Genomic DNA, 25,740 nt, shown 5'->3' with positions numbered 1-25,740 from the left:
ATACTAGTCGGGCGGGCGGGTGATCGGTTGAAGAGCATGCATTTAGTTTTACCTGCTTTTAAGAGCAGTTGGAGAGGTGGATCAGGGAATCACCCGCAGCAACTGTGTGTGTGTGTGTGCGTGTGTGTGTGTGTGTGTGTGTGTGTGTGTGTGTGTGTGCGTGCGTGCGTGCGTGCGTGCGTGCGTGCGTGCGTGTTATAGAAAGACACTGTGCTCTGAACCTCCCAAAAAAACACATTATCACATCTCTAACTTCTCAGACAAATATGTGGTATTGTGCTGATAACATCTACCCTCTCTCCCTCCCTTTTTCCCTCCCCCTACTCCATCCCTCCTGTCCTCTCCTTCCCCCTACTCCATCTCTCCCCATACCCCTCTCCTCCTCCCCTGTCCTCTCCCACCCCCTACTCCATCTCTCCCCATGCCCCTCCCCACCTCTCCTCCTCCCCTGTCCTCTCCCTCCACTCTCCCCCTTCTCCCCTCTCAGGGCAGTGACAGTGAGTATGAAGTGGACCAGCACAGACAGAAGACACACTCCTTTGTGAGCCACTACATCAGTGACCCCACCTACTACAACTCCTGGCGCCGCCAGCAGAAGGGCATCTCCCGGGCACAGGCCTACAATTATACAGAATCAGAGTCGGGTGACCCGGAGCCCTGCGCCCCATCACCACCCCTGCCCCCGCTGCCACCCCAGCTCACCTCCACCACCCCTCTACCCCAGACCCAGCCCCATGGTCAACCCCAGGGCCTCACACCCCAGGGCCAGGGTAGTCTGTTCCGGCCTAAAGGCAGCCGGACTCCCACCCCCTCTCAGCAGCTCTCCAACTCCACCCCTCCCAGCCACTCCAACACCCTGTCCTACTGGCCCCCCAGCAGCCCCAGCCCAGCCCCTGGATCTCGGGCCCCCATCGCCGGGTTCTCCTCATTCGTTTGATTCCGAGAGGGATCTGTGTTCCCTTCTGAAAACAAAACCCACCCTGCTGCCCAACGTGTCTAGAGAGTAAATACCCAACACAAAAGAAACCCTCAGAATCCACCATATTGATTTCTGTTTCTCCGATTTTCTTACTTGTTTTTCTTCTTTCCTTTTTATTACTGAGTTGTGTTTTAAGGATCATACTGTACACAGACATGACAGAAGTTACATACTTTATTCCAGTACATTGTTCCTCTTGTGTGCGTGTGCTGGTATAGTTTTATTTGTGTGCGTGTGCTGGTATAGTTTTATTTGTGTGCGTGTGCTGGTATAGTTTTCTTTAACCCATAGACATCTGCTGAGAACAAGACAGTATCTATTCATGTTTCTGTTTGATTGATTTGCATGAGTTTCAATGTATTATTTATTTTCTCTTTTTCATTGTTACACTTCTACACACATACAACAAGAGAATCATTTAGTTAGATACTGTAAAAAGGAAAGAGTTTATTGGAAAAAAATATCTACAAGACGATAAAAGTGTCATAGCGTCAATCCACACTCGGATAACAAGCACCAATGAAACTGGGATCCCAAAATGGAGCCATACAAGCGAGCGAAATGAGTAGAGTTTGAAGGACGGAAAGAGGAACAGGGTATAGAAAAGACAAAGTAATGAAAGTGAGGAGGAAGGGGGAGATTGAGGCTGAAATGAGCCCACTGGCAGTCGTTAAATGCCCAGTCCTGTCCAATTAGGTCAATTAAGTTTCTGGGTGTTAATGTGAGATATGTTAGTGACCTCCCCCTATTTAACCTATGGACCATGATCCTCAGCAGTTATCTGGGCTGGCCTATAGGGTACGCACTATTGTGTCTGACAGCATTCCGATGTCACAGGCAGGTCACATCTCTGTGCCGTACACCAAGTTCCTAGTTGCCTGCCCGCCTTGGCAGATATGGGAAATGTACTGTATGTCTGAAGTAAAAATGTTGAGGTTGGTCTGCATGTTCTTTGTGTCCTTTAGTGGATCAGACATGCCATGTTTGATTATAACTAGGGATTCATATTTCCCTGAAAATGTTCCCTTACAAGCCATTCTCAGGCATCCCAGTATTCCTGTTGAAAGCAGAAGTGCTATTTAAAAGCATATAATACCAGCGAAGGAAATCTGACATAATTCTACCACTGAAAAATATACGGAGGAATCTAACCGTTTCTTGATTTTGTTTCATTTTAATCAACTAAAAGTTCTCAAAGTCACCACATTATTTTGTTGATGTAATCTAGTTTTAATGTAGGCATATGAAGCACTGTTGGTCGACTTGTAAAATATCCGGAGGTTATTACAGCCTAGTGAAAACGTCATTCGTTTTAGCCTACCGGTGACGGAAAGCTTGTTGGTCCTCTCCTCTCACTATTATGGGAATGAGGCCAAGTAGTGGTTGTTTTGACAACAGTTTAGTCATTTAGCAGACTCTCTTATCCAGAGGGACTTACAGGAGCAATTAGGGTTAAGTGAAATGCTCATGGGCACATCAGATTTTTCACCTCGTCGGCTCGGGATTCAAACCAGCAATCTTTCAGTTACTGGCCCAATGCTCTTAACCGCTAGAATACCTGCCGCTTACTGTGTTGGCTTAGTCTTAGGGAATGTAGACTGATGCTGCGCTAAACAAACAGAAAAGCAAATGGCCGCAGTAGTGGAGATTCAGCACCATGGTTTATCAATTCTCTGCGGATCATTAAAATCATGCTCTCAATTTTGTTAGTGTAACATCATGGAACAACGTTGCGAATGTCTATTTCCTTGAGTGCTTCTGCAGACACAATGTATCAGCCGTTTTGTTAACAGTGAGTAGCAGTTTATATTTTGGAGCCTCTGCCAAAGCTAGTTTGGAGATTTTTGAACGTGAGATTGAGATTCAACGCAGTTATGGTAAGCAAAGGTCACATGTAGTCTGCTACAGTTTCATGATAGTCAACGATGCCAGTTAAAGGGAATCTATTGGGGACTTGTGTTGCGTAGTCTGAATTGGTAGGCCGCTAGCATTGTGATCAGTGGTCTAATGTGTGGATGAAGTCAGATAGTTCAAATCTGTTTAATATTTTTCCATAGAAATTATAAAGTGCCTTTGGAAAGTATTCAGATCCCTTGACTTTTCCACATTTTGGTAGGTTACAGCCTTATTCTAAAATGGATTAAATTGTTTTTCCCCCCTCATGAATCTAAACACAATACCCCATAATGACAAAGCTAAAACAGGATTTTAGAATTTTTTGCGAATTTATAAAAAATTAAAAACAGACATCAAATGTATATAAGTATTCAGACCCTTTACTCCATACTTTGTTGAAGCACCTTTGGCAGCGATAACAGCCTTGAGTCTTCTTGGGTATGATGCTACAAGCTTAGCACACCTGTATTTGGGAAGTTTCTCCCATTCTTCTCTGCAAATCCTCTCAAGCTCTGTCAGGTTCGATGGGGAGCATTGCTGCACAGCTATTTTCAGGTCTCTCCAGAGATGTTCAATCGGGTTCAAGTCCGGGCTCGAGCTGGTTCACTCAAGGACATTCAGAGCCACTCCTGCATTGTGTTGGCTGTGTGCTTAGGGTTGTTGTCCTTTAGGACAGTGAACCTTCGCCCCAGCAGCAGGTTTTCAGAAAGGATCTCTCTGTACTTTTCTCCGCTCATCTTTGCCTCGATCCTGACTAGTCTCCCAGTCCCTGCCGCTGAAAAACATGTCCACAGCATGATGCTGCCACCACCATGCTTCACTGTAGCGATCGTGATGGGTTCCCTCCAGACGTTACGCTTGGCATTCATGCCAAAGAGTTCAATCTTGGTTTCATCAGACAAGAGAATCTTGTTTCTCAATGTCTGAGAGTCTTTGGGTGCCTTTTGGCAAACTCCAAGCAGGTATACACGTGTCTTTTACTGAGTGTGGCTTCCGACTCTACCATAAAGGCCTGATTGGTGGAGTGCTGCAGAGATGGTTGTCCTTCTTGAAGGTTCTCTCATCTCCACAGAGGAACTCTGGAGCTCTGTCAGCGTGACCATCGGGTTCTTAGTCACCTCCCGACCAAGACCATTCTTCCCGATTGCTTAGTTTGGCCAGCCGGCCAGCTCTAGGAAGAGTCTTGTTGGTTACAAACTTCTTCCATTTAACAATGATGGAGGCCACTGTGTTCTTGGGGACCTTCATGCTGCAGAAATTCTTTGGTACGCTTCCCAAGATATGTGCCTTGAAACAATCCGGTCTCGGCACTCTACGGACAATTCCTTCGACCTCATGCCTTGGTTTTTGCTCTGACATGCACTGTTGACTGTGAGACCTTATATAGACAGGTGTGCCTCTCCAAATAATTTCCAATCAATTGAATTTACTACAGGTGGACTCTCATCAAGTTGTAGAAACATCTCAAGGATGATTCATGGAAACTGGATGTACATGAGCTCAATTTCGAGTCTCATAGCAAAGTGTCTAAATACTTATGTAAATAAGGTATTTCTGTTTGTCTTTTAATACATTTGGAAAAATAAAAAATGTTTTCGCTTTGTCTTTATGGGGTATTGTGTGTAGATTGACGAGGACAGTTTTTTATTTAATACATTTTAGAATAAGGCTGTAACCTAACAAAATGTGGAAAAAGTCAAGGTCTGAATTCTTTCCAAAAGCACTGTATATTATTGTTCCCGATGTCCCGTCATTTTTTTTTTGGGGGGGGGTCGCGGATACTGGTCCCTATTAATCCCTATTTATAACGTATATTTGTGCAGTGTAATGATCTGACACCACTAAAGAAGTTTAATGGGCCTGACCAGGGTATGCGGCCCAAATGGTACCCTATTCCCTATATAGTTCACTACTTTGACCAGAGTCTTATGGGACTGGTCAAAACTAGTGCAATAAAAGGAGAATAGTGTACCATTTGGGATGCAATCCAGGTCATTACTTATCAGCCACTATGAGCCTTCTACGGATCGGACAGGTGCTGTGTGAAAAGCCCTTCCTATACTGATGATCTAACCTAACCTGTGGCATCTCGACTCACTCACGACTCACTCACAACCCTCATCAAACACCGCCACCGCACATGCCCAGTGGCCCACAACAACATCAGTGACATCATCATGCTTCCACATCAAACTATAAAGACTGGAAATGATAACACAGACAGCATCTAAAGTGTTCTTTGAGTTCAGTGGTTCCCACATGTGGGCACACAGAGTGGAGCAGGCTCAGACATGGGGGCCATTTAGAAAAACAGACGGAGAATATGCATTTCCGCTGGTCTCCACAGAGTTCTCAAACCCAGATTAGACTCGAGCTGATGTCTTAAGTAGCTGAACATGTTATTACTTCGACCTTGTGAAAGTGACAAACTGACACTTTTTTTTCATTTTGTAAAAAAACGACTTTATATAGAAGGAGTGCCTTTAATTTTACGGCCTGCACATGAGCTAAGCTAGCAAACATCGCCCATGACATCGCCTACAAGCGTGATCTGGGATTTCTATTGGAGAAGCAGTTTCTGGAGCTCTTCATCTATCGGCTCTTTGGGCTCTCTCTCATCTAGCTCAGTTGCTGCTCTCTGTCAGTGACATCATCATGGGAAGTCTTTGAGCTTGTACAAAGAGATGTCATGGAATGGATTCACCTCTCTCTCATGTTGTGTAACAATGATGATGATGATGAGCGCACAATGCATGTGTGACTGACTATGAGTCCTATCTGAATGAGACTATTGTCTGTGCTGACGTGTGATGATAACACTTCTTCAACATAAGCTTTATACATAGCATCCACTGTGTGTACAGGTTGCCCAGGCTAAGGCATTGCCCTCCTGGTGCCTGCCCTCCATGGCAAGCTGAAAGGGCATGTACATTTCATTCCAGACTCAGTGGTGGTAGTCACAGTTTAATCATAATTCTAAAATTCTCTTCTGCTTTTTTCTCTGTGGGGTGATTTCACTGTACGCAAATAAAATAACCATCATTATGCTGATTCTGAATGGATATATGATCACGGAACATTTCCAAAATAAATGATTTTTCAATGGGAATTCTGGTACTGCATACTGTAAAGGGTATGGAAGGAGTGTGTGTAAGTAAGGGGGTTGATGTGAATGGAGAGTGACCTTGAAATTGTATGACTGTAACCATGGTAGCATACACTGAGATGGTGTTGACAGTAGACAGTGAATGTGTAATGATGTATATAATATGTGTCATGATAACACAGCCAGCAACATTTTAAGTTTCTTTGAGTTCAATGATTCTCACATGTGGGCATACGGAAAGGAGCAGGCTCAGACACAAGAGACCTTTTGAAAAACAGACAGAGAATAGGCGCCTCTGCATGTCTCATCTGGCTCAGATGCTGCTCTCTGTCAGTGACATCATCATCGCGGGCAGGAAGCCTTTGAGCCGAAGCAAAGCGATGATGTCATGGAATGGATTCACAAATACACAATGCAGATGTGATTGACTTTGAGTCCTATCTGAATATGAGACTATTGTCTGTGCTGACGATTGATGATAACACTTCTTCGACAAAAGCTTTGGAGCGTCCACTGTGTGTCTGGATACAAGAGACTGTACAGGATACTCAGAAGAAGAAGAGGGGTTGTAGGTAGGCACTGCCTGCCTGGCACCTGCCCTCAGTGACCAGCTTAAAGGGCACATACTGTACACAGCCACAGGCAGGACACAGCCACACTAGTACAGCCACAGGCAGGACACAGCCACATACTAGTACAGCAACAAGAAGAACACAGCCACATACTAGTAGAGCCACAGGCAGGACACAGCCACATACTAGTATAGCCACAGGCAGGATATAGCCACATACTAGTACAGCCACAGGCAGGATATACTAGTACAGCCACATACCACATAGTACAGCCACAGGCAGGACACACGGAGCCAGGCAAGACACATACAGTACATGCAGGACACGGCCACATGCTATGTACAGCCACAGGCAGCACACAGCCACATACTAGCACAGCCACAGGCAGGACATAGCAGTCACAGGCAGGACACAGCCACATACTAGTACAGCCACAGGCAGGACACAGCCACATACTATTACAGCAACAGGAAGGACACAGCCATATACTAGTAGAGCCGCAGGTAGAACACAGCAGCCACGGGCAGGACACAGCAGCCACAGGAAAGACACAGACACAGGCAGGAAACAGCAGCCACAGGCAAGACACAGCCACATAATAGCACAGCCACAGGCAGGACATAGCCACATACTAGTAGAGCCGCAGGTAGAACACAGCAGCCACAGGCAGGACACAGCAGCCACAGGAAAGACACAGACACAGGCAGGAAACAGCAGCCACAGGCAGGACACAGCCACATAATAGCACAGCCACAGGCAGGACACAGCAGCCACAGGCAGGACACAGCCACACAATAGTAGAGCTACAGACAGGACACAGCAGTCACATGCAGGACACAGCCACATACTAGTACAGCCACAGGCAGAACACAGCCACATACTAGTACAGCCACAGGCAGGACATAGCCACATACTAGTACAGCCACAGGCAGGACACAGCCACATACTAGTACAGCCACAGGCAGGACATAGCCACATACTAGTACAGCCACCGGCAGGACACAGCCACACAATAGTAGAGCTACAGACAGGACACAGCAGTCACATGCAGGACACAGCCACATACTAGTACAGCCACAGGCAGAACACAGCCATATACTAGTACAGCCACAGGCAGGACACAGCCGCATACTAGTACTGCCACAGGCACGACACAGAAGCCACAGGCAGGACACAGCCACATACTAGTGCAGCTACAGGCAGGACAGAGACACATTTAATGGTAGTCACAGTTTAATCATAATTCCAAAATTGTCATGTGTTTTTTTCTCTGTGGGGTGATGTCACTGTACGCAAATAAAATAACTATCATTATGCTGATTCCGAATGGATATATGATCACCGTACATTTCCAAAATAAATTATTTTTCAATGGGAGTCCTGTCCTGGTACTGTATCAATACTGTAAAGGGAATGGAAGGAGAGGGGTGGGGAGGGGGGTAAAGGATTTGGAGAATGGGGTTTATGTGAATGGAGAGTGGCATTGAAATGAAATTGTAACCATGGTACCATACGTTGAGACGGTGTTGACAGTAAACAGTGAATGTGTCATGTAGACAGGAAGGGAATGCCAGATAGAATTGATTAGTAGGAACATCACATTCAATTATAACTTAATAATAGCTCATTTATAATATACAATGATTTCCCTATACAGGCCAGCGACCCTTCCACTTGTGGATATCCCATACTTCAGAGGAACACTGACGAGGAGGAAAGCAGGGTTTTTGTGTCCTGTGTGTTATCTTGTGTGTACTGCAGGCTAGGCGCTGAAAGCTGAAATCCCATCTGGCTTCTATCAGTGTGTAGGGTTATTGGATCAGTAGACCTGAGAAATCCTGTTACATGGCTACAGCTGTCTCCTCCTGACCTTGCCCAGTTCACCCCAGTCCAGTCCACTCGGACCACAATTACATAACTCAATGACCTTCTCAATGAGAGGAGGGAGTTTCACAAAATAAATTACAGCAAATCATTAATCAGCTCATTCATTGTTCTGATAAACTTGTCCAGTAACAGACATGTAGTGGGGAGGTCATTTGAGAGAAATTAAAGCTGATCAGAAAATAACCTGGACTCTTTTTGCCTTTTTTTTTTTAAATCTTGGAGACAAAAATAATATGGTCTGCTCCTTTATAGACTGTCCAAACCGCATCCCTGGTCCTATTCGTAGACACACACAGACTCCAACTGTGCCATAATGTTATTTGTAGAGTATATACACTACCGTTCAAAAGTTTGGGGTCACTTAGAAATGTCCTTGTTTTAGAAAGAAAAGCAAAACATTTTGTCCATTAAAATAACATCAAATTGATCAGAAATACAGTGTAGACATTGTTAATGCTGTAAATGACTATTGTAGATGGAATCAGCAGATTTTTTATGAAATCTACATAGGCGTACAGAGGCCCATTATCAGCAACCACTTCTGTGTTCCAATGTTACCTTGTGTAAGCTAATCCAAGTTAATAATTTTAAAAGGCTGATTGATCATTAGAAAACCCTTTTGCAATTATGTTAGCACAGCTGAAAACTGTTGTTCTTGATTAAAGAAGCAATAACCTGGCCTTCTTTAGACTAGTTGAGTATGTAGAGCAGTGGTCACCAAACTACGGCCCGCGGGCCGGATACGGCCCGTCAGCACATTTGGGCTGGCCCTCTGAACAATACCAGAGACGCTATCTAATTTTTTTCCTATTTGGCCTCCAGAAAAAAAATCCTAGGCCTGGCCCTGTCAAAGACAGAACGGAATAATGGCGAAAAGGTTAGGTAAGAGAAAAATTGATTCAGAATGCAGGGTATTTAACCTGCAGTGGACAAACAATTTTTTTTTTGTTCAATGCAAAGAAAAGGCTGTTTGTCTCATCTGTCAAGAGACGGTGGCGGTATTCAAAGAATACAATCTTCGCCGACACTATGAATCCCGTCACAAAGACAAGTACGATAGCTTGCAAGGCCAAATACGAGCAGACAAACTCTCAAAGCTAAAAAGTGGACTACTATCTCAGCAGAATACATTTGTACGCCAAGCTCAGCTGAACCAGGCATCCGTTCGGGCCAGCTTTCGGGTTGCTAAACTGATAGCAAGAAGCGGTAAGCCTTTCACTGATGGAGAGTTTGTTAAGAAATGTATGGATGCTGTCGCGGAGGAGGTGTGTCCCGAGAAGAAAGATGCATTTAATGCCGTAAGTCTGTCGGCGAGTACAATCACCAGACGCGTTGAAGAAATCGGGAGTAATGTATATGCCCAGCTGCAGCAGAAGACGAAAGAATTTGACTTTTTTTCATTAGCACTGGATGAGAGCACGGACGTGCAAGACAACTGCTCATTTTTATTCGTGGAGTTAGCGCAAACTTTGAGATATGCGAGGAGCTGGCAGCCCTCCAAAGTCTCATAGGGACTACAACGGGAGAGGATATTTTTGACAAAGTGTGCCAAACCATGGAGAAGTTGGACCTGGACTGGTCAAAGCTAGCTAGCATCACGACTGACGGGGCTCCTAGCATGGTGGGCGAAACTCGCGGTCTAATAGGACGCATGAACCGGGAGTTGGAAAAAAGGGGTCTCACCGCCCCGCTACGAGTCCACTGCCTAATTCACCAGCAAGCACTGTGCTGCAAAGTGTTGAAGTGGGATTCTGTAATGAAGGTTGTGGTGTCGTGCATAAACTTCATCAGAGCAAAGGGACTTAAACACAGGCAGTTCCAAGACTTCCTGTCTGAACTGGAGTCTACGCACGGAGATGTGCTGTACTACACAGAGGTCCGATGGCTGAGCCGGGGCAGAGTTTTGAGGCGTTTTTACGAGCTGCTACCCGAAATTAAGCATTTCTTCATTTAAAAGACAAAACGGTCCCAGAGCTGATCGACCCAGAATGGAAATGGCACCTCGCATTTTTAACAGACGTGACAGAAATACTTAACAGTCTTAACTTGCAGCTACAAGGCGAGGGGAAACTCATTTGCGACATGTATTCACACATAAAAGCATTTGAGGTGAAATTAGCGCTGCTTTTGGAACAAGTGAAAAAGCGCAACTTCGTCCATCTTCCTGCTACCCAAAACCTGTCGACAGAGAACCCAGCGGTCCCGTTCCCAGCTGAAAAGTGCGTGGAAGCACTGGAAATGCTGAAGGCGGAGTTCGGTGTGCGATTCAGTGAACTACATGTTCATGCAAAAGAAATCCGTCTTTTTCAGAACCCCTTTGTTGCCGACATTGATGAAGCCCAGCCTTCATATCAGTTTGAGTTGGCTGAGTTACAGAACTGTGATGTTCTGAAAGACGCATTCAAGCCCAACAGTCTCATTGACTTCTATGCCGCCTCCCAAACGACACATATCCAAACATCAAAAAACACGCAATGAAAATGTCCACAGTTTTTGGCAGCACGTATATCTGCGAGAAAACCTTTTTCTCGCATGAAACTGCTGAAAACCCCGATGAGATCAAGATTGACAGATGAACATTTGCATCAGTGCTTGAGACTGGCTGTAACTAGAATGGAACCTGATATTCAACTTCTCACCAGCCAGATGCAGGCCCACAGTTCACACTGATGAACATACATAGGTAAGCTCACTTTTCTGACTTGAATGAGTCATTCTGAGCATAAACAAATATAATCATAATAAAATCTACTGGGATAAAATCCATCTTTACAACCATACTGGTAGTGAAATGTATTGTGCTGTGTAGGTGCTGTATCACTTAGTTCAGTTTCTCAACCTGCTTCTTTTGTGGTTTTCACAGGGAAGTTGATGAGAGAGAGCTGCAAACAGCGGTGTCTACAAGCCTACTGGAACCTACAAAAGGATTATAAGGAAGGAACACAAGAACTTTAAGAGACTGCTCATATGTGTCAGAGAGATTCTGCTCTGACAACTGAGCTGAACTTTTATCTGTTAAGATTGTGCATGGCACGACAGAAAGTTAATGTTCCATGGCTTTTTTTTCTATGAAGAACCCAGAGAGAGTTATTTAGTTATTATTTATTTCCTGTTTTTTCTGTGAAGAACTCAGAGAGGGTTATTTAGTTATTATTTATTTCATTAATAGTGTTATTATTTGTTTCCTGACTTTTTTCTGTAAAGAACCTGGAAAGGGTTATTTGGTTATGTGTGGCTTTCTGGAAAACAATACATTTTTTAAGCTCCCCTACGATCGTCACACTTTTTCTGTTACAAACTGACACCGGCCCCCCATCAGAGAAGGGAAAAGTTATGTGGCCCTCACAGGAAAAAGTTTGGGGACCCCTGATGTAGAGCATCAGCATTTTTGGGTTCGATTACAGGCTCAAAATGGTTCCTCTGTCCAGTGTCTGTGTTCTTTTGCCCATCTTAATCTTTTATTTTTATTGGCCAGTCTGAGGTATGGCTTTTTCTTTGCAAATCTGCCTAGAAGGCCAGCACCCCGGAGTCGCCTCTTCACTGTTGACATTGAGACTGGTGTTTTGTGGGTACTATTTAATGAAGCTGCCAGTAGAGGATTTGTGAGGCATCTGTTTCTCAAACTAGAAGCTCTAATGTACTTGTCCTCTTGCTCAGTTGTGCACCGGGGCCTCCCACTCCTCTTTCTATTCTCGTTAGAGCCAGATTGCGCTGTCTGTGAAGGGAGTAGTACACTGCGTTGTACGAGATCTTCAGTTTCTTGGCAATTTCTTGCATGGAATATGCTTCATTTCTCAGAACAAGAATAGACTGACGTGTTTCAGAAGAAAGTCCTTTGTTTCTGGCCATTTTGATCCTGTAATTGAACCCATAAATGCTGATGCTCCAGATACTCAACCAGCCTAAAGAAGGCCAGTTTCATTGCTTCTTTAATCAGGGCAATAGTTTTCAGCTGTGCTAATGTAACAGTTTAAATTTAGTCCGTCCCATGCACCTACCCGGGCTCGAACCAGGGACCATCTACACACATAGACAACTGACACCCACAAAGCATCGTTACCCATCGCTCCACAAAAGCCACGGCCCTTGCAGAGCAAGGGGAACCACTACTTCAAGGTCTGAGAGCTAATGACGCTGTTCGCTGTTTCCAGCTACAATTGTCATTTACAACATTAACAATGTCTACACTGTATTTCTGATCAATTTGATGTTATTTTAATGGACAAAAAATAAGCTTTTCTTTCAAAAACAAGGCCATTTCTAAGTGACCCCAAACCTTTGAACGGTAGCATATGTCAGATGGTGATGAAGCTAATGGGATCCAACCCTAACCTACTAACGTCTCCGAGCCAGGAACAGGAGGGTTATGATTGGTTAGGATAGAGGATAGAAAGGATAGAGGACAAGGATTAGAATGGACTGGCCTACACCTGTCACGCCCTGACCTTAGAGAGACGTTTTATTTCTCTATTTGGTTAGGTCAGGGTGTGATGTGGGGTGGGCATTCTATGTTCTATTTTCTATGAGGAGAAATATTTACGGCTCCTCCCAGACCATGCTCAAATCCCCATCATTTGAGGAGAGAAACCGATACAGGGGGGGCAGATCCGGGGGCTTGGTGAGAATCTGTCGGTGAGTGGATAATCCGCCTTTACCGTAGTTCCTACTGGCGAACGTGCAATAACTAGAGAATACACAAAATGAGCTCCGTTCAAAACGATCATACCAACGGGACATTAAAAACTGTAATGTCTTATTTCTCAACGAGTAATGCTGAACGACTACGTGAATAATAGACAGTTGGCTGGACTTTCTGTCCATCTGCAAGACAGAACAGCAACCTCCGGTAAGATGAGGGGTGGTGGTCTGTGTCTGTGTCAATAACAGCTTGTGCGCAATCAAAATATTAAGGTTGTCTCAAGGTTTTGCTCGCCTGAGGTAGAGTACCTCATGATAAGCTGTAGACCACACTATTTACCAAAAGATTTTTCATCCATATTTTTCATCTGTCAATTTACCACCATAAGCCTATGCTGGCACTAAGACCTCACTCAACGAGCTGTATAAGGCCTTAAGCAAACAAGAGTATGCTCACTCAGAAGTGGCGAGTCTAGTGGCCATTTTACCTAGTAATCCTTTTTACCTCATTCTACCAGCATGTCACATGTGCAACCAGAAGAAAAAAAATGCTAGACCACCTTTACTCCACACACAGCTTTTCAAAGCTCTTGATTCCTGCTTACAAGAAAAAAGTCAAGCAGGAAGTGCCAGTGACTTGTGTAACAGTATAACTTTAGACTGTCCCCTCGCCCATACCTGGGCACGAACCAGGGACGCTCTGCACACATCAACAACAGTCACCCACGAAGCATCGTTACCCATCGCTCCACAAAAGCCACGGCCCTTGCAGAGCAAGGGGAACCACTACTTCAAGGTCTCAGAGCAAGTGACGTCACCAATTGAAACACTATTTACCGCGCACCACCGCTAACTAGCTAGCTATTTCACATCCATTACACTTGCTCAATACGGAAGTGGTCTTACCAGCCTTTCAAAGCTCTTGATTCCTACTTACAAGCAAAAAGTCAAGCAGGAAGTACCAGTGACTTGCTCAATACGTCTGATGACGTGGATGCTACGCTACAGGACTGTTTTGCTAGCGCAGACTGGAATATGTTCCCGGATTTATCCGATGGCATTGAGGAGTTTACCACATCAGTCACTGGCTTCATCAATAAGTGCATCGTTCCAGGAGCAGGATACTAATCCGTACGCTTATAAGAAATCACGCTTTTCCGATGAACCATCAAACAGTCAAAGCTTCAATACATGACTAAGATTGAATCCTACTAAACTGGCTCTGACGTTTGTCGGATGTGGCTGGGCTTGCAAACTATTACAGATTACAAAGGAAACTCAGCCGCAAGCTGCCCAGTGACGCGAGCCTACCAGACGATCTAAATGCCTTCAATGCTCGCTTTGAGGCAAGCAACACTGAACCATGCAAGGGAGCCCCAGCTGTTCCGGACGACTATGTGATCACGCTCTCCGTAGCCGATGTGAGTAAGACCTTAAAACACGTCCCAGAGCCAGACGGATTACCAGGATGCGTACTCAGAGCTTGCGCTGACCAACTGGCAAGTGTCTTCACTGACATGTCCAGCCTCTCGCTGACTGAGTCTGTAATGCCTAAATGTTTCAAGCTGACCACCATAGTCCCTGTTCCCAAGAATGCCAAGTTAACCTGCCTAAATGAATACCGCCCCACAGCACAGACATCTGGAGTGCTTTGAAAGGCTGGTCATGGCTAACATCAATACCATCATCCCAGAAACCCTAGACCCACTTCAATTCACATAATGCCCAAACAGTTCCACAGATTATGCAATCTCCATTGCACTCCACACTGCCCTTTCCCTCCTGAACAAAAGGAACACCTACATGAGAATGCTGTTCATTGACTACAGCTCAACGTTCAACACCATTGTTCCCTCAAAGCTCATCACTAAGTCCCTTCCTGTACTGCCTGTTCACCCATGACTGCACGTTCATACACAACTTTAACACCATCATTAAGTTTGCCGTTGACACAAAGGTGGTAGGCCTTATCACTGACAATGATGAGACAGCCTACAGGGAGGAGATCAGAGACCTGGCAGTGTGGTTCCAGGAAAACAACCTCTCCCTCAACGTGAGCAAGACAAAAATGCTGAAGACAAAAATGCTGATCGAGGACTACAGAAAAAGGGGTGGCAAGCGTCTACCCCCAAGCCATAAGACTGCTGAACAGGTAATCAAATGGCTACCCCGACTATTTGCATTGGCCCCCTTTTTTTAAAGATGCTGCTACTCACTGTTTATTATCTATGTATAGTCACTTTACCCCTACCTACATGTACATATTACCTCAATTACCTCAACAAACCTGTACCCCCGCACATTGACTCGGTACCGGTACCCCATTTATATAGCTTAGTTATTGTTATTTTATTGTGTTAATTTGTTACATGAAAAAAAAAATTTGCAAATGTTTTCTTTAAAAAAAAATCAGCATAGGTCTTGGTTAAGGGCTTGTAAGTAAGCATTTCATGGTAAGGTTGTATTCGGTGCATGTGACGAATAACAATTGATTTGATTTGACACACACACAGCCCATTTCTGATGACAAGACATAACAGAGGGCACACAAGAAAGTAACCATATATCCCAGGGTAGTGGTACCACCAGCAAAGTATTGTGTCCAGGCACCGTCTATAGCTGCTGGAAGATGTTTGGGGGTTGGGTGCGGAGATTTTTTTTCACGGGGGGGGGGTTAGTTAGTAGTGGCATAGTTAGATTAATTTTTATTTTATTTTTTACCTTACCTGAAAACAAACTTTTATATTAAGAGGACAGACGTTTTGCTGTGTCTGACATGAAGTAATATATATATAAGTAATATATGTATTTCATTGGAAAAGTGATTAAACCAACAGTGCCACATTTTTTTTTACTTCAGTGTTTTTCTCTTATAGTCTTTATGATTCACTTACGATTGATTAAAAAAATGATGCTGATCGATTTGACAGAAGGTTATGGAACAATGCAACATAAATAACTTTGATGATATCAAGCCTCTAGAGATGATCCATTTTCTCTCAGAATAGATTTTTATTATCATGTTGTCGTACTGTGCCAGGGTAAACGGCATTTCAATCAGCTACTAGACAGAGTGGTGGATCTGACTGTGGGACCTTCAGAATGACCCAAATGGCACGCATACAGAACCTATTGTATCTACCAGGACTTATTTTAATATACTGTGTGTTTTAGTGCGAAGGATGTATTCTGTTTGATTAAATATATTCTTTATTAGACTATGCTGAGAAACAAAATCACTTGAAGGTGTTATGATGCTTTACTGGCTCTGGGCATAATATCAAATCAAATCAATTTGTATTGGTCACATGCGCCAAATACAACAGGTGTAGTAGACCTTAAAGTGAAATGCTTACTTACAAGCCCTTAACCAACAATGCAGTTTTAAGAAAAATAAATAAAAAATAATTAAATAAAAGTAACAAACGATTAAAGAGCAGCAGTAAAATAACAATAGCAAGGCTATATACAGGGGGTACTGGTACATAGTCAATAAGCGGGGGTACTGGTTAGTTGAGGTAATTGAGGTAATATGTACATGTAGTTACAATTATTAAAGTGACTATGCATAGACAATAACAGAGACCAGAAGCAGAGTCAAATATGGGGGGGGGGGCAATGCAAATAGTCTGGGTAGCCATTTGATTAGATGTTCAGAAGTCTAATGGCTTGGGGGGAGAAGCTGTTTAGAACCCTCTTGGTCCTAGACTTGGCGCTCCAGTACCGCATGCCGTGCGGTAGCAGAGAGAACATCTATGACTAGGGTGGCTGGAGGCTTTGACAATTTTCGGGCTTTCCTCTGACACCTCCTGGGATAGGGGTCCTGCATGGCAAGAGGCTTAGCCTCGGTAATGTACTGGGCCGTACTCACTAACCTCTGTAGTGCCTTGCTGTTGGAGGCCAAACAAATTGCCATACCAGGCAGTGATGCAACCTGTCAGGACGCTCTCGATGGTGCAGCTGTAGAACCTTTTGAGGATCTGAGGACCCATGCCAAATATTTTCAGTCTCCTGAGGAGGAATAGGTTTTGTCGTGCCCTCTTCACGCCTGTCTTGATGTCCTTGGACCATGTCAGTTTGTTGGTGATGTGGACGCCAAGGAACTTGAAGCTGTCAAGCTGCTCCACTACAGCCCCGTTGATGAGAATGGGAGCGTACTCTGTCAACCTTTTCCACAATCATCTCCGTTGTCTTGATCACGTTGACCACGTTGAGGGAGAGGTTGTTGTCCTTGCACCACGTGGTCAGTTGACATGATGTGATGATGATCAAAATACATTATTTTCTAAATTAAAAAAGAAAATAATTTTTCTGGTTGCCTGCTTTCTGTAATATGGCAATGATTATGCCTTCAACTGAAATGTGTCTTCCGCATTTAACCCAACCCCTCTGAATCAGAGAGGTGCCAGGCGGCTGCCTTATTGACATCCATATCTCTGGAGCCTGGGGAAATGCCTTGCTCAGGTGTAGAATGACAGATTTTTTACCTTGTCAACTCGATCCAGCAACCTTTCGGTTACTGGGCCAACGCTCTAACCACTAGGCCACCTGCCGACCCGTATGAGGATGGTGATGGTGGCGAATATGATGAGTATGAAGACGATGATGATGATGGTGATAATAATGGTGATGTTGGTGAATATGAAGATGATTAACCTTTTGTTGCTACAGGGACCCATCCTCCCCAATTAAGGTTACACCAACCTACTGTGATTTCTGCTAATAGTAGCCGTTTAGCTGGTTAATTAAACAAAGGTTCGCCATGTGTTGGCAAAAATGTACTTCCATGTCAAGAAAGCTTAGCAGCAGCCGGTGGCACTGGTATTAGGTATTAGTTATTCTCCTCTTTTGTACTGTAGGCATGGAATTATAATAATGTTGTTGCTAGCAGTATTCATAAGAACCTTGAAATAAAATACTTATTTTTCCTCTTATGTTAATTTTTTTCCTAGATATTTTCACAGACCTGCTGCAGTATTTCACCTCAGGTTGAATACCCATGGTAACTTGATACACATATATTCCTTTGTGACAGTCAGGAAATTGTGTACTGGCCCTTTAAACCGCGACATGGGATGGAAGGGTGGTGAGCTCAGAGGAAGTAGTGGAAAGGACTGTGCCACAGATTATCCATTATATTGGCAAGATTCTCTAGTGTCCGCTCTAATAATGGAAAGAAATGTCTTCAAAAATGCAAGGCGGTCTGGCGGGGGCATGATCAGGTGGGACTATTTTAGCCAATGAGAGGGCAGTTACGCGTGTGAACAACGGGCACTACGATAAAAATGTTTGTTTTTTCTAAAAGTTGCCGGGATGTTTACGTGTCCTACTTATATCAGTACACTCGTAACAACCTAACCATTGCGAAACGTATATTCTATTAAATAAGCCACACTGAGCAAATAAACTATTGTATTTGTGTTGACCAAATTCGAAACACACGTTAACCTCCATACTAAAACTTTAGGATTGGTGAGCGGGAAAAAACGCCACCTCCCGGAGAAAAAATATTTTGGGAGAAGTTAACCTTATCCCTCTCGCTTCGCCTCTTTCTCTCTGACTGTTCAGTGTTTTGTGCGCCACAGCACTGCAAACTTGACAGACGTAGGCTTCATTGGGACTGTGGACCGATATCATAGCCTACCTTATTGTTGGACTCGTGGGAAATTCATAACACTTTGGAGATGAAGTAGTCACATTCAAAAACGATTTTAGCAATATCGTATTCTGTAAAAGGACGGTATCCTTTGTCCTTTAAAAGCGGTTGTGTATTTAGACTAATCTTGCTCTGTTCGGAACTCAATTTTGAAATTCAACTTTCTCCTATTCAATTTCCCAGTCTGGACTACCAGAAATCAAGGTAACATTTTGGACATATTTGTAATTGTGTGATTTGAACTGCTGAGTATTGGCTTGATTACATTTGTCTTGATTACATTTAAAAATATATATATATATAGAGAGAGAATTGTTATTTACGCTTAAACATATTTCATACAACGTTCAAATACCTTTGAATCGGGGAACGACATTAGTAGACGGAAAAATAAGAATTTACATCTCATTTGAATATAAAATATGTTTGTGGAACAATCTCAGCGCCTTGCACTCGTCGTGTAGGGGCAGTTAGTTGGCTGGGTCCTCAATATAGGAGAACGCAGTCTATTGTGCGTTAACTCAACCATACAGCCTAGTCTTCCCATTTTTGTTTATCGTGTCTGTAACACAACCCACCGCCGATGAAGATATGCATTGTGTTTAAAACGGTCTTATCAACTGGGTTAGTTTTGATGAGACTCTCATCATTACAACAATTGAACGTCACCTTAGGTGATCTGCCTGTCTGGAAGTTGTTGCCTGCCACTTTAAATCAATGACCTACAGGGTTAATGTATTGCTCAGGCTCATCTTAGTTACTTCTATTGTAGCGTGTACTGGCTGCATTCATTGAAGCTGGAAATATGTGACTAGTAAAAAGTTATTGTTGTGAGTTCTGCCATCCCGAGCGAGAGAGAAAAGGGACTTTCCTCCTCTTTTCGAGTCATAATTTTTAATGGACTTTAATTGAGCATAAAATAGGCTTAAATGCAATAATTATTTGCGATTATGAAGTGGTTTACTGGGGGGCGGCATACATGCTCCAAATAACTAGTTCCCTAAAGCAGTAGATAGAATGTCCTGTAGGACTTAGAAATGGCAGATGGGGTGTAATGTGTCAGTGCTCCAATAGGAAGACAGGTTATTTTAACATTACTCACATGGGAAAACCTTGAGCATCATCATCCATCCATCCCATGGCATTTTAGCATGATTAAAATTTTACCGAAGCCAATGAACTAGCCTGGAGTTATTCTGTCTGACAGTACTGAGTTGATGCTTGTGTTTACTATTAAAAACTTTCCCAGATTATCTCTTCCCCCTCTCTCTCTTCCTCCCTCTCTCCTCCTCTTTCTCTTCACCCCCTCTCCCTTTCTCTCCCCCCCTTTCCCTTTCTCTTCCCCTCTCCCTTCCTCTTCCCCCTCTTTTGCTTCCCCAACTCTCTCTTTCTTTCCCCCATCTCCCCCTCTCTCTCTCTCTCTCCCCCCTCTCTTTCTCTCTTCCCTCCCATCTCTCGCTTCCCCTCTCTCTCTCTTCCCCCTCTGTCTCTCTCTGTCTCTCTATCCCACCCCCTTCCCTCATATCTCTCTCACTCTCTCTCACCCCCTTCCTCCCCTTTCCTTGCCAATTTGTCTATTTTCCAGTTCATTACCTCTGTGCCCTGAGCCTGTTATCATATTTGGCACGCCACTCGTTCCTCAGTAGATGGGTGTCACTGTATCGCATCACTCGAGTGATTTTGATTGGACCTGATGGATAATTACAAGACATGGTATTTTGTTGCATCTAGGCAATTGAGTCATCATGTGTAGGCCAAGTACTGTAAACAGCATCAACCACTAGTAAAGCTCATAACTTCTGCTAGGGTTTCCATTTATTTTGTCAATACTTGTCTCAAAGTTCAGTGATTATACCCCCCTTCTTATAGCAACTGTTATTCTAAACAACATTATTGAGACATGGTGACATGAGCTTGGCTTTGTGTTGGGTTGCACTGCAGAGCAGACAGCCTCTGACCATTGCCCTCAGATGTTGGGACTCTGATTGTACTTTAATTGATGCTGTGTGATTGGTGGTGACTGCTGCCTGGGTGTTGTGAAGGCAGAGCCTCCTGCTGGCTACCTGCCCAGTTCTGTTCTGCACTACTCTGAGGTCATGATCTCCCTACAGTCTGCAGCATTGGAGGGAGGGTGTATTCAGACACATTGACGAGAGGCTGCTTCTTGTAAAAACAGCTGACTTCAGGCGTATTTCACAGTCAGATCGTGTCGAATTTCTAGAGGTGCCGAAAAAATTCCCCAGCGATTCAACAGGGAATTCAGTTAAAGTGGCACGTCCTCAGGATGATTTCTAGGGCTGTACACCCATAGCCCATAATCATTAGTTGCCTCATATGCCCAATTTGACTGAAGGTTTCCTACTTGTGTGGACCATGTAGTGTTCTTGTGTGGACCATGTAGTGTTCTTGTGTGGACCATGTAGTGTTCCTGTGTGGACCATGTAGTGTTCCTGTGTGGACCATGTAGTGTTCCTGTGTGGACCATGTAGTGTTCTTGTGTGGACCATGTAGTGTTCTTGTGTGGACCATGTAGTGTTCTTGTGTGGACCATGTAGTGTTCTTGTGTGGACCATGTAGTGTTCTTGTGTGGACCATGTAGTGTTCTTGTGTGGACCATGTAGTGTTCTTGTGTGGACCATGTAGTGTTCCTGTGTGGACCATGTAGTGTTCTTGTGTGGACCATGTAGTGTTCCTGTGTGGACCATGTAGTGTTCCTGTGTGGACCATGTGGACCATGTAGTGTTCCTGTGTGGACCATGTAGTGTTCCTGTGTGGACCATGTAGTGTTCCTGTGTGGACCATGTAGTGTTCCTGTGTGGACCATGTAGTGTTCCTGTGTGGACCATGTAGTGTTCCTGTGTGGACCATGTAGTGTTCCTGTGTGGACCATGTAGTGTTCCTGTGTGGACCATGTAGTGTTCCTGTGTGGACCATGTAGTGTTCCTGTAGTGTGGACCATGTAGTGTTCCTGTGTTCCTGGACCATGTAGTGTTCCTGTGTGGACCATGTAGTGTACCATGTAGTGTTCCTGTTCCATGTGTGGGCCATGTAGTGTTCCTGTGTGGACCATGTAGTGTTCCTGTGTGGACCATGTAGTGTTCCTGTGTGGACCATGTAGTGTTCCTGTGTGGGCCATGTAGTGTTCCTGTGTGGACCATGTAGTGTTCCTGTGTGGACCATGTAGTGTTCCTGTGTGGACCATGTAGTGTTCCTGTGTGGACCATGTAGTGTTCCTGTGTGGACCATGTAGTGTTCCTGTGTGGACCATGTAGTGTTCCTGTGTGGACCATGTAGTGTTCTTGTGTGGACCATGTAGTGTTCTTGTGTGGACCATGTAGTGTTCTTGTGTGGACCATGTAGTGTTCTTGTGTGGACCATGTAGTGTTCTTGTGTGGACCATGTAGTGTTCTTGTGTGGACCATGTAGTGTTCTTGTGTGGACCATGTAGTGTTCCTGTGTGGACCATGTGTAGATCTGCCTGTTCCCCTCTAAATCAGGCAGGAAATGCAAATGTAAATTGTTTGAGTATGCTGCAGTCCACCTACCTACCTTCCTACCTACCTTCACCCCAGTGACTGCCTATAGGAGACTGGGTATGAATAGAGGAAGACTTGCCATTTTGGGCTTGAAGGGTCCACTTACTTGGTCCACAGACTTTGCTGCACATCAGAACCAATAGGTCTGACCTCTCTGCCTGAGGCTCACAATGCAATGTAGCCCCATAAGTCTCATAATCACCAATATGATTTTAATGGCCATTCAATCTTTTAACAATACATTTTAATTATGCTATTTTTCATTAAGTATTTGGGATAACGTAATGAATGAGGTATTATCTCAAGAGTGTTAGCTCAATCAGTCCTCACGTGATGCAAGCCTTTGACCCCCAGGTGAACATTCAACCCAGTGACCTTTATGGCCACGCAGAACTCAAGACACATAGATCTAAATATATTTTTATACACACGTTGGCTGGATTGGGTGTCAGTGGGTGATGAGGTCTAAACTCTCTCCGGTAATTCAATATGAATTATTCAAACTTTTTAAACTGTTGAAACCTTGTGTGACTTGAGTAGCCAGTTTCAGTTATCGGCCCCTCAAATATAAATCTGGACCTTGAAGTCAGTTCCACTGCTTTTTTATACTCTTCCCCTCTAATCAATGACTGATTTAGACCTGGGACACAAGGTGCGTGCATCTTAATGATCAGGTAGAACAAAAACCCAGCCGTACTCAGGAGGACCTCCTTGGGGAAGTGTTGAATACCTTTGCTGTATCCCTTAGTGTGTGTGTGCACATTCTTGTGGTTGATAGCAGGTTACTCGTCTTGGTTATTTTCCCTCCTGTTGATCTTGGATAGTACTGGAGTCCCAGAGAAGGGATATTGTGTCTGGCAAAATTACAGGAAGTACCTTTCTCCTGAACGGGAAGCAGATGCCTTTTAAGTTAGACACGTCTTGCTAAGGACATTAACTTATCCGAACCCTTTTCAACATGGAAGTAAGAATTAGTTGAACTTGAAAATTGACGTCTTTATACTTTTTTGAGGTTTGAACTTTTCCTGTTGAACTTTGTTTTATAGGCCTTAGCTGACTTCACCTGCTATAATTTGAATGAGTGTTTCAAATGTTTCTGAAGTGGCCTGGACCGTGTTAGCTGATATTGTAGCTACCTAACTCTGAAAGGCGTCAGCATTTCAGCTCTTGTCGTCGCTAGCTTGTAATCCTATGAGCGTCCTCTGAGCTACCTACAGGGTTCTCCTGTTGATCTGTAACCCTAGTGGAGTGGGTTACAACCCCATCAAATGGCTTGGGCCATGCCTTAAAGGACAGCGTTTAGCCAGGGATAAGTAGGCTGATACTCCGTAAAAGCTAGTTCTTGCTTTGTTGATATGCATCTGATACTGTACTGTGCATTACAAAAACACCCCTGTGTTGGTTACTTTCCATACAATTTGACAAATGCAGAGATAAATAACTGGTTTGGCTGTCAATTTTTTATATTTTTTATTTAAATAGACAAGTCAGTTAAGAACAAAGTCTTCTTTCCAATGACGGCCTACCCCAGCGAGGCTGGGCCAATTGTGCGCCACCCTATGGGACTCCCAATCTCAGCCAGTTGTGATACAGCCTGGACTCGAACCAAGGTCTGTAGTGACGCCTCTAGCACTGAGATGCAGTGCCTTAGACAGCTCTGCCACTCGGGAGCCTTGTGAACGTATGCATCTGTGGTTCAACAACACTCCAGGCTGATATGTTCAGCTTCTGCTTGACAAGATGGATTTGTTGTACTGTAGCATAGGGTTGGGCCGATTTTATAGAATTCAGTTGAATATTGTAATATTTGACATTGATGATATATCGTGAAGTGTGAGACTGAACTCTATTTAAACTCTACGAATCCAAACTGTGCAGCTTTATCAAGTCTAATTGAATTAACTAAGCCTTTTTTTTCTCCATACTACGATTATTTAATGAGAATGCAATTGATATATTAAATAAAAACAAAAATGACACAGTCTAGGATGATCTAGTCAGTACCAGAGCAAAACGATTATATTGGTTATCACAATATTTGGAGTAGCATATTGTAGAAGAAGTCTCCCCAAAAATCGCCCAACCCCACTGAAGCACTTTCAATCTTGTATCATTTTGCACAAATAGCTTCTACAGTACAGTTTTTACCCAGAAGCCTGGGTTTAAATGACAAGCGTTTAGAGACTAGCGTTTAGACAATGGATGTGGAGAAGTACCTAATTAATGTCTGAACTCAAAAGAAATGACTAGAAATCATGTCATTTTCTCATTGTGAGTCACATTCCCAAGATACAATCTGAGGTCATCTTCAGTCGCTTTTCTCTTCAACCAAATCGAACAATGATTTAGGGGAGTGTTTTTGTTTACAATATGTAAATTAGGTTGCCGTGTTTACACTTCATAGATACTGGATTGCCAGTTGAATTGTCCCTCCTCCTGTCTGATTGTCCCTCGTCTGCTTTGATGAAGGTTTCAATGCAGACATGATTAACCATTAACCCTGATTGCATTAATTTCCTTCACCTCTGGCTCTGACACACCACCACTGCTTTGACTGGCCAAGTAGTTGGGTAATACTGTAGACTACTCACTAGAGGAGTCCTATGTATTCAAAACACATTGTGCTGAGTGATGTGCAGCTGGTCTGTCAGAAAGAGAAATGCTCTGGCCTGTTCACAGTTCATTGGTTCTCCATTGTTCTCTCCCTCCGTTCTGTATCTCTCAAGCCTACGGCCACTGGGGAGAGATGACGGCATTCCTTCTTTGTCTTTTCAGTGGCCTCCTCTGTGTTAACCTTGGCCACTCCATTAGAGGGCCGAACCATCCTGTGCCTCCTAGACCACTGGTCTGGTCTATAGAAGTAACATAATACCCTGAGAGTCATACCTCTAGTCCTTTGTCTGTCAGCAGTATCCTGGCCATGCAGTCCTTTTTACTCCGGGTGAGTAGAGGGTGTTCTGGACTGGCCTGCCATGTCTACTGGGTCAGTTCTCAGGAGATGGCCCAACACGCTGTGTGTGTGGAACCCTTTTAGGGTTTAGCTTCCGTCTCCCTTTACACTGAAAGCACTGCTTTGTTTCTTGTTAATCTGGGTCCATTGTGCTATGTGGCGTTGTTGGTTCTTCAGTTCTGCTGGCTTTGTGCTAGTCTAAGTCTATAGGGACAGACTGGATGTGTATGTGCGTGTGAACCGTGAGAGAAAATGTGTGTTTACATTTTAGTCTGACTGATGAATCACTCATCTACAAATACAGTGCCTTCTGAAAGTATATTCACACCCCTTTTTCCACATTTTGTTGTGTTACAGTATGGATTTTAAATTATTTTGTGTCTCTGGCCTGAACACAATACCCCATAATGTCAAAGTGGAATTATGTTAATTTGAAACGTTTTCCAAATGGAAAAATGAAAAGCTGAAATGTATTTAGTCAATCAGTATTAAATCCCTTTGTTATGGCAAGCCTAAATAA

General features: G+C 43.9%; 2 protein-coding genes across 3 annotated transcripts in view; both read left to right on the top strand.

Annotated features, from left to right (window-relative positions):
* LOC115113810 (protein sidekick-2-like) overlaps nt 1-5,984 on the top strand; it is a 202,754-nt gene extending 196,770 nt beyond the window's left edge. The window contains 1 exon segment of the mRNA XM_065012628.1: nt 488-5,984. Within this exon segment, the coding sequence (XP_064868700.1) occupies nt 488-937 (450 nt within the window). The 3' untranslated portion in view covers nt 938-5,984.
* Nucleotides 5,985-18,171: 12,187 nt separating this feature from the next.
* LOC115112861 (cdc42 effector protein 4-like) overlaps nt 18,172-25,740 on the top strand; it is a 46,888-nt gene continuing 39,319 nt past the window's right edge. The window contains exon 1 of one of the 2 annotated variants that reach the window (XM_065012623.1): nt 18,172-18,300. The gene's annotated coding sequence lies outside the window, so the exon portion shown is untranslated. Of the gene's footprint in view, nt 18,301-18,336; nt 18,939-25,740 lie in introns of those variants that run through there. The other variant, XM_065012622.1, reaches the window with a different exon arrangement.

This window comes from Oncorhynchus nerka, linkage group LG28 (assembly GCF_034236695.1).
Source record: "Oncorhynchus nerka isolate Pitt River linkage group LG28, Oner_Uvic_2.0, whole genome shotgun sequence".
NCBI lineage: Eukaryota > Metazoa > Chordata > Actinopteri > Salmoniformes > Salmonidae > Oncorhynchus > Oncorhynchus nerka.
Note: the sequence above shows the minus strand (reverse complement) of the source record. Positions and strands in the feature narration are given on the sequence as shown.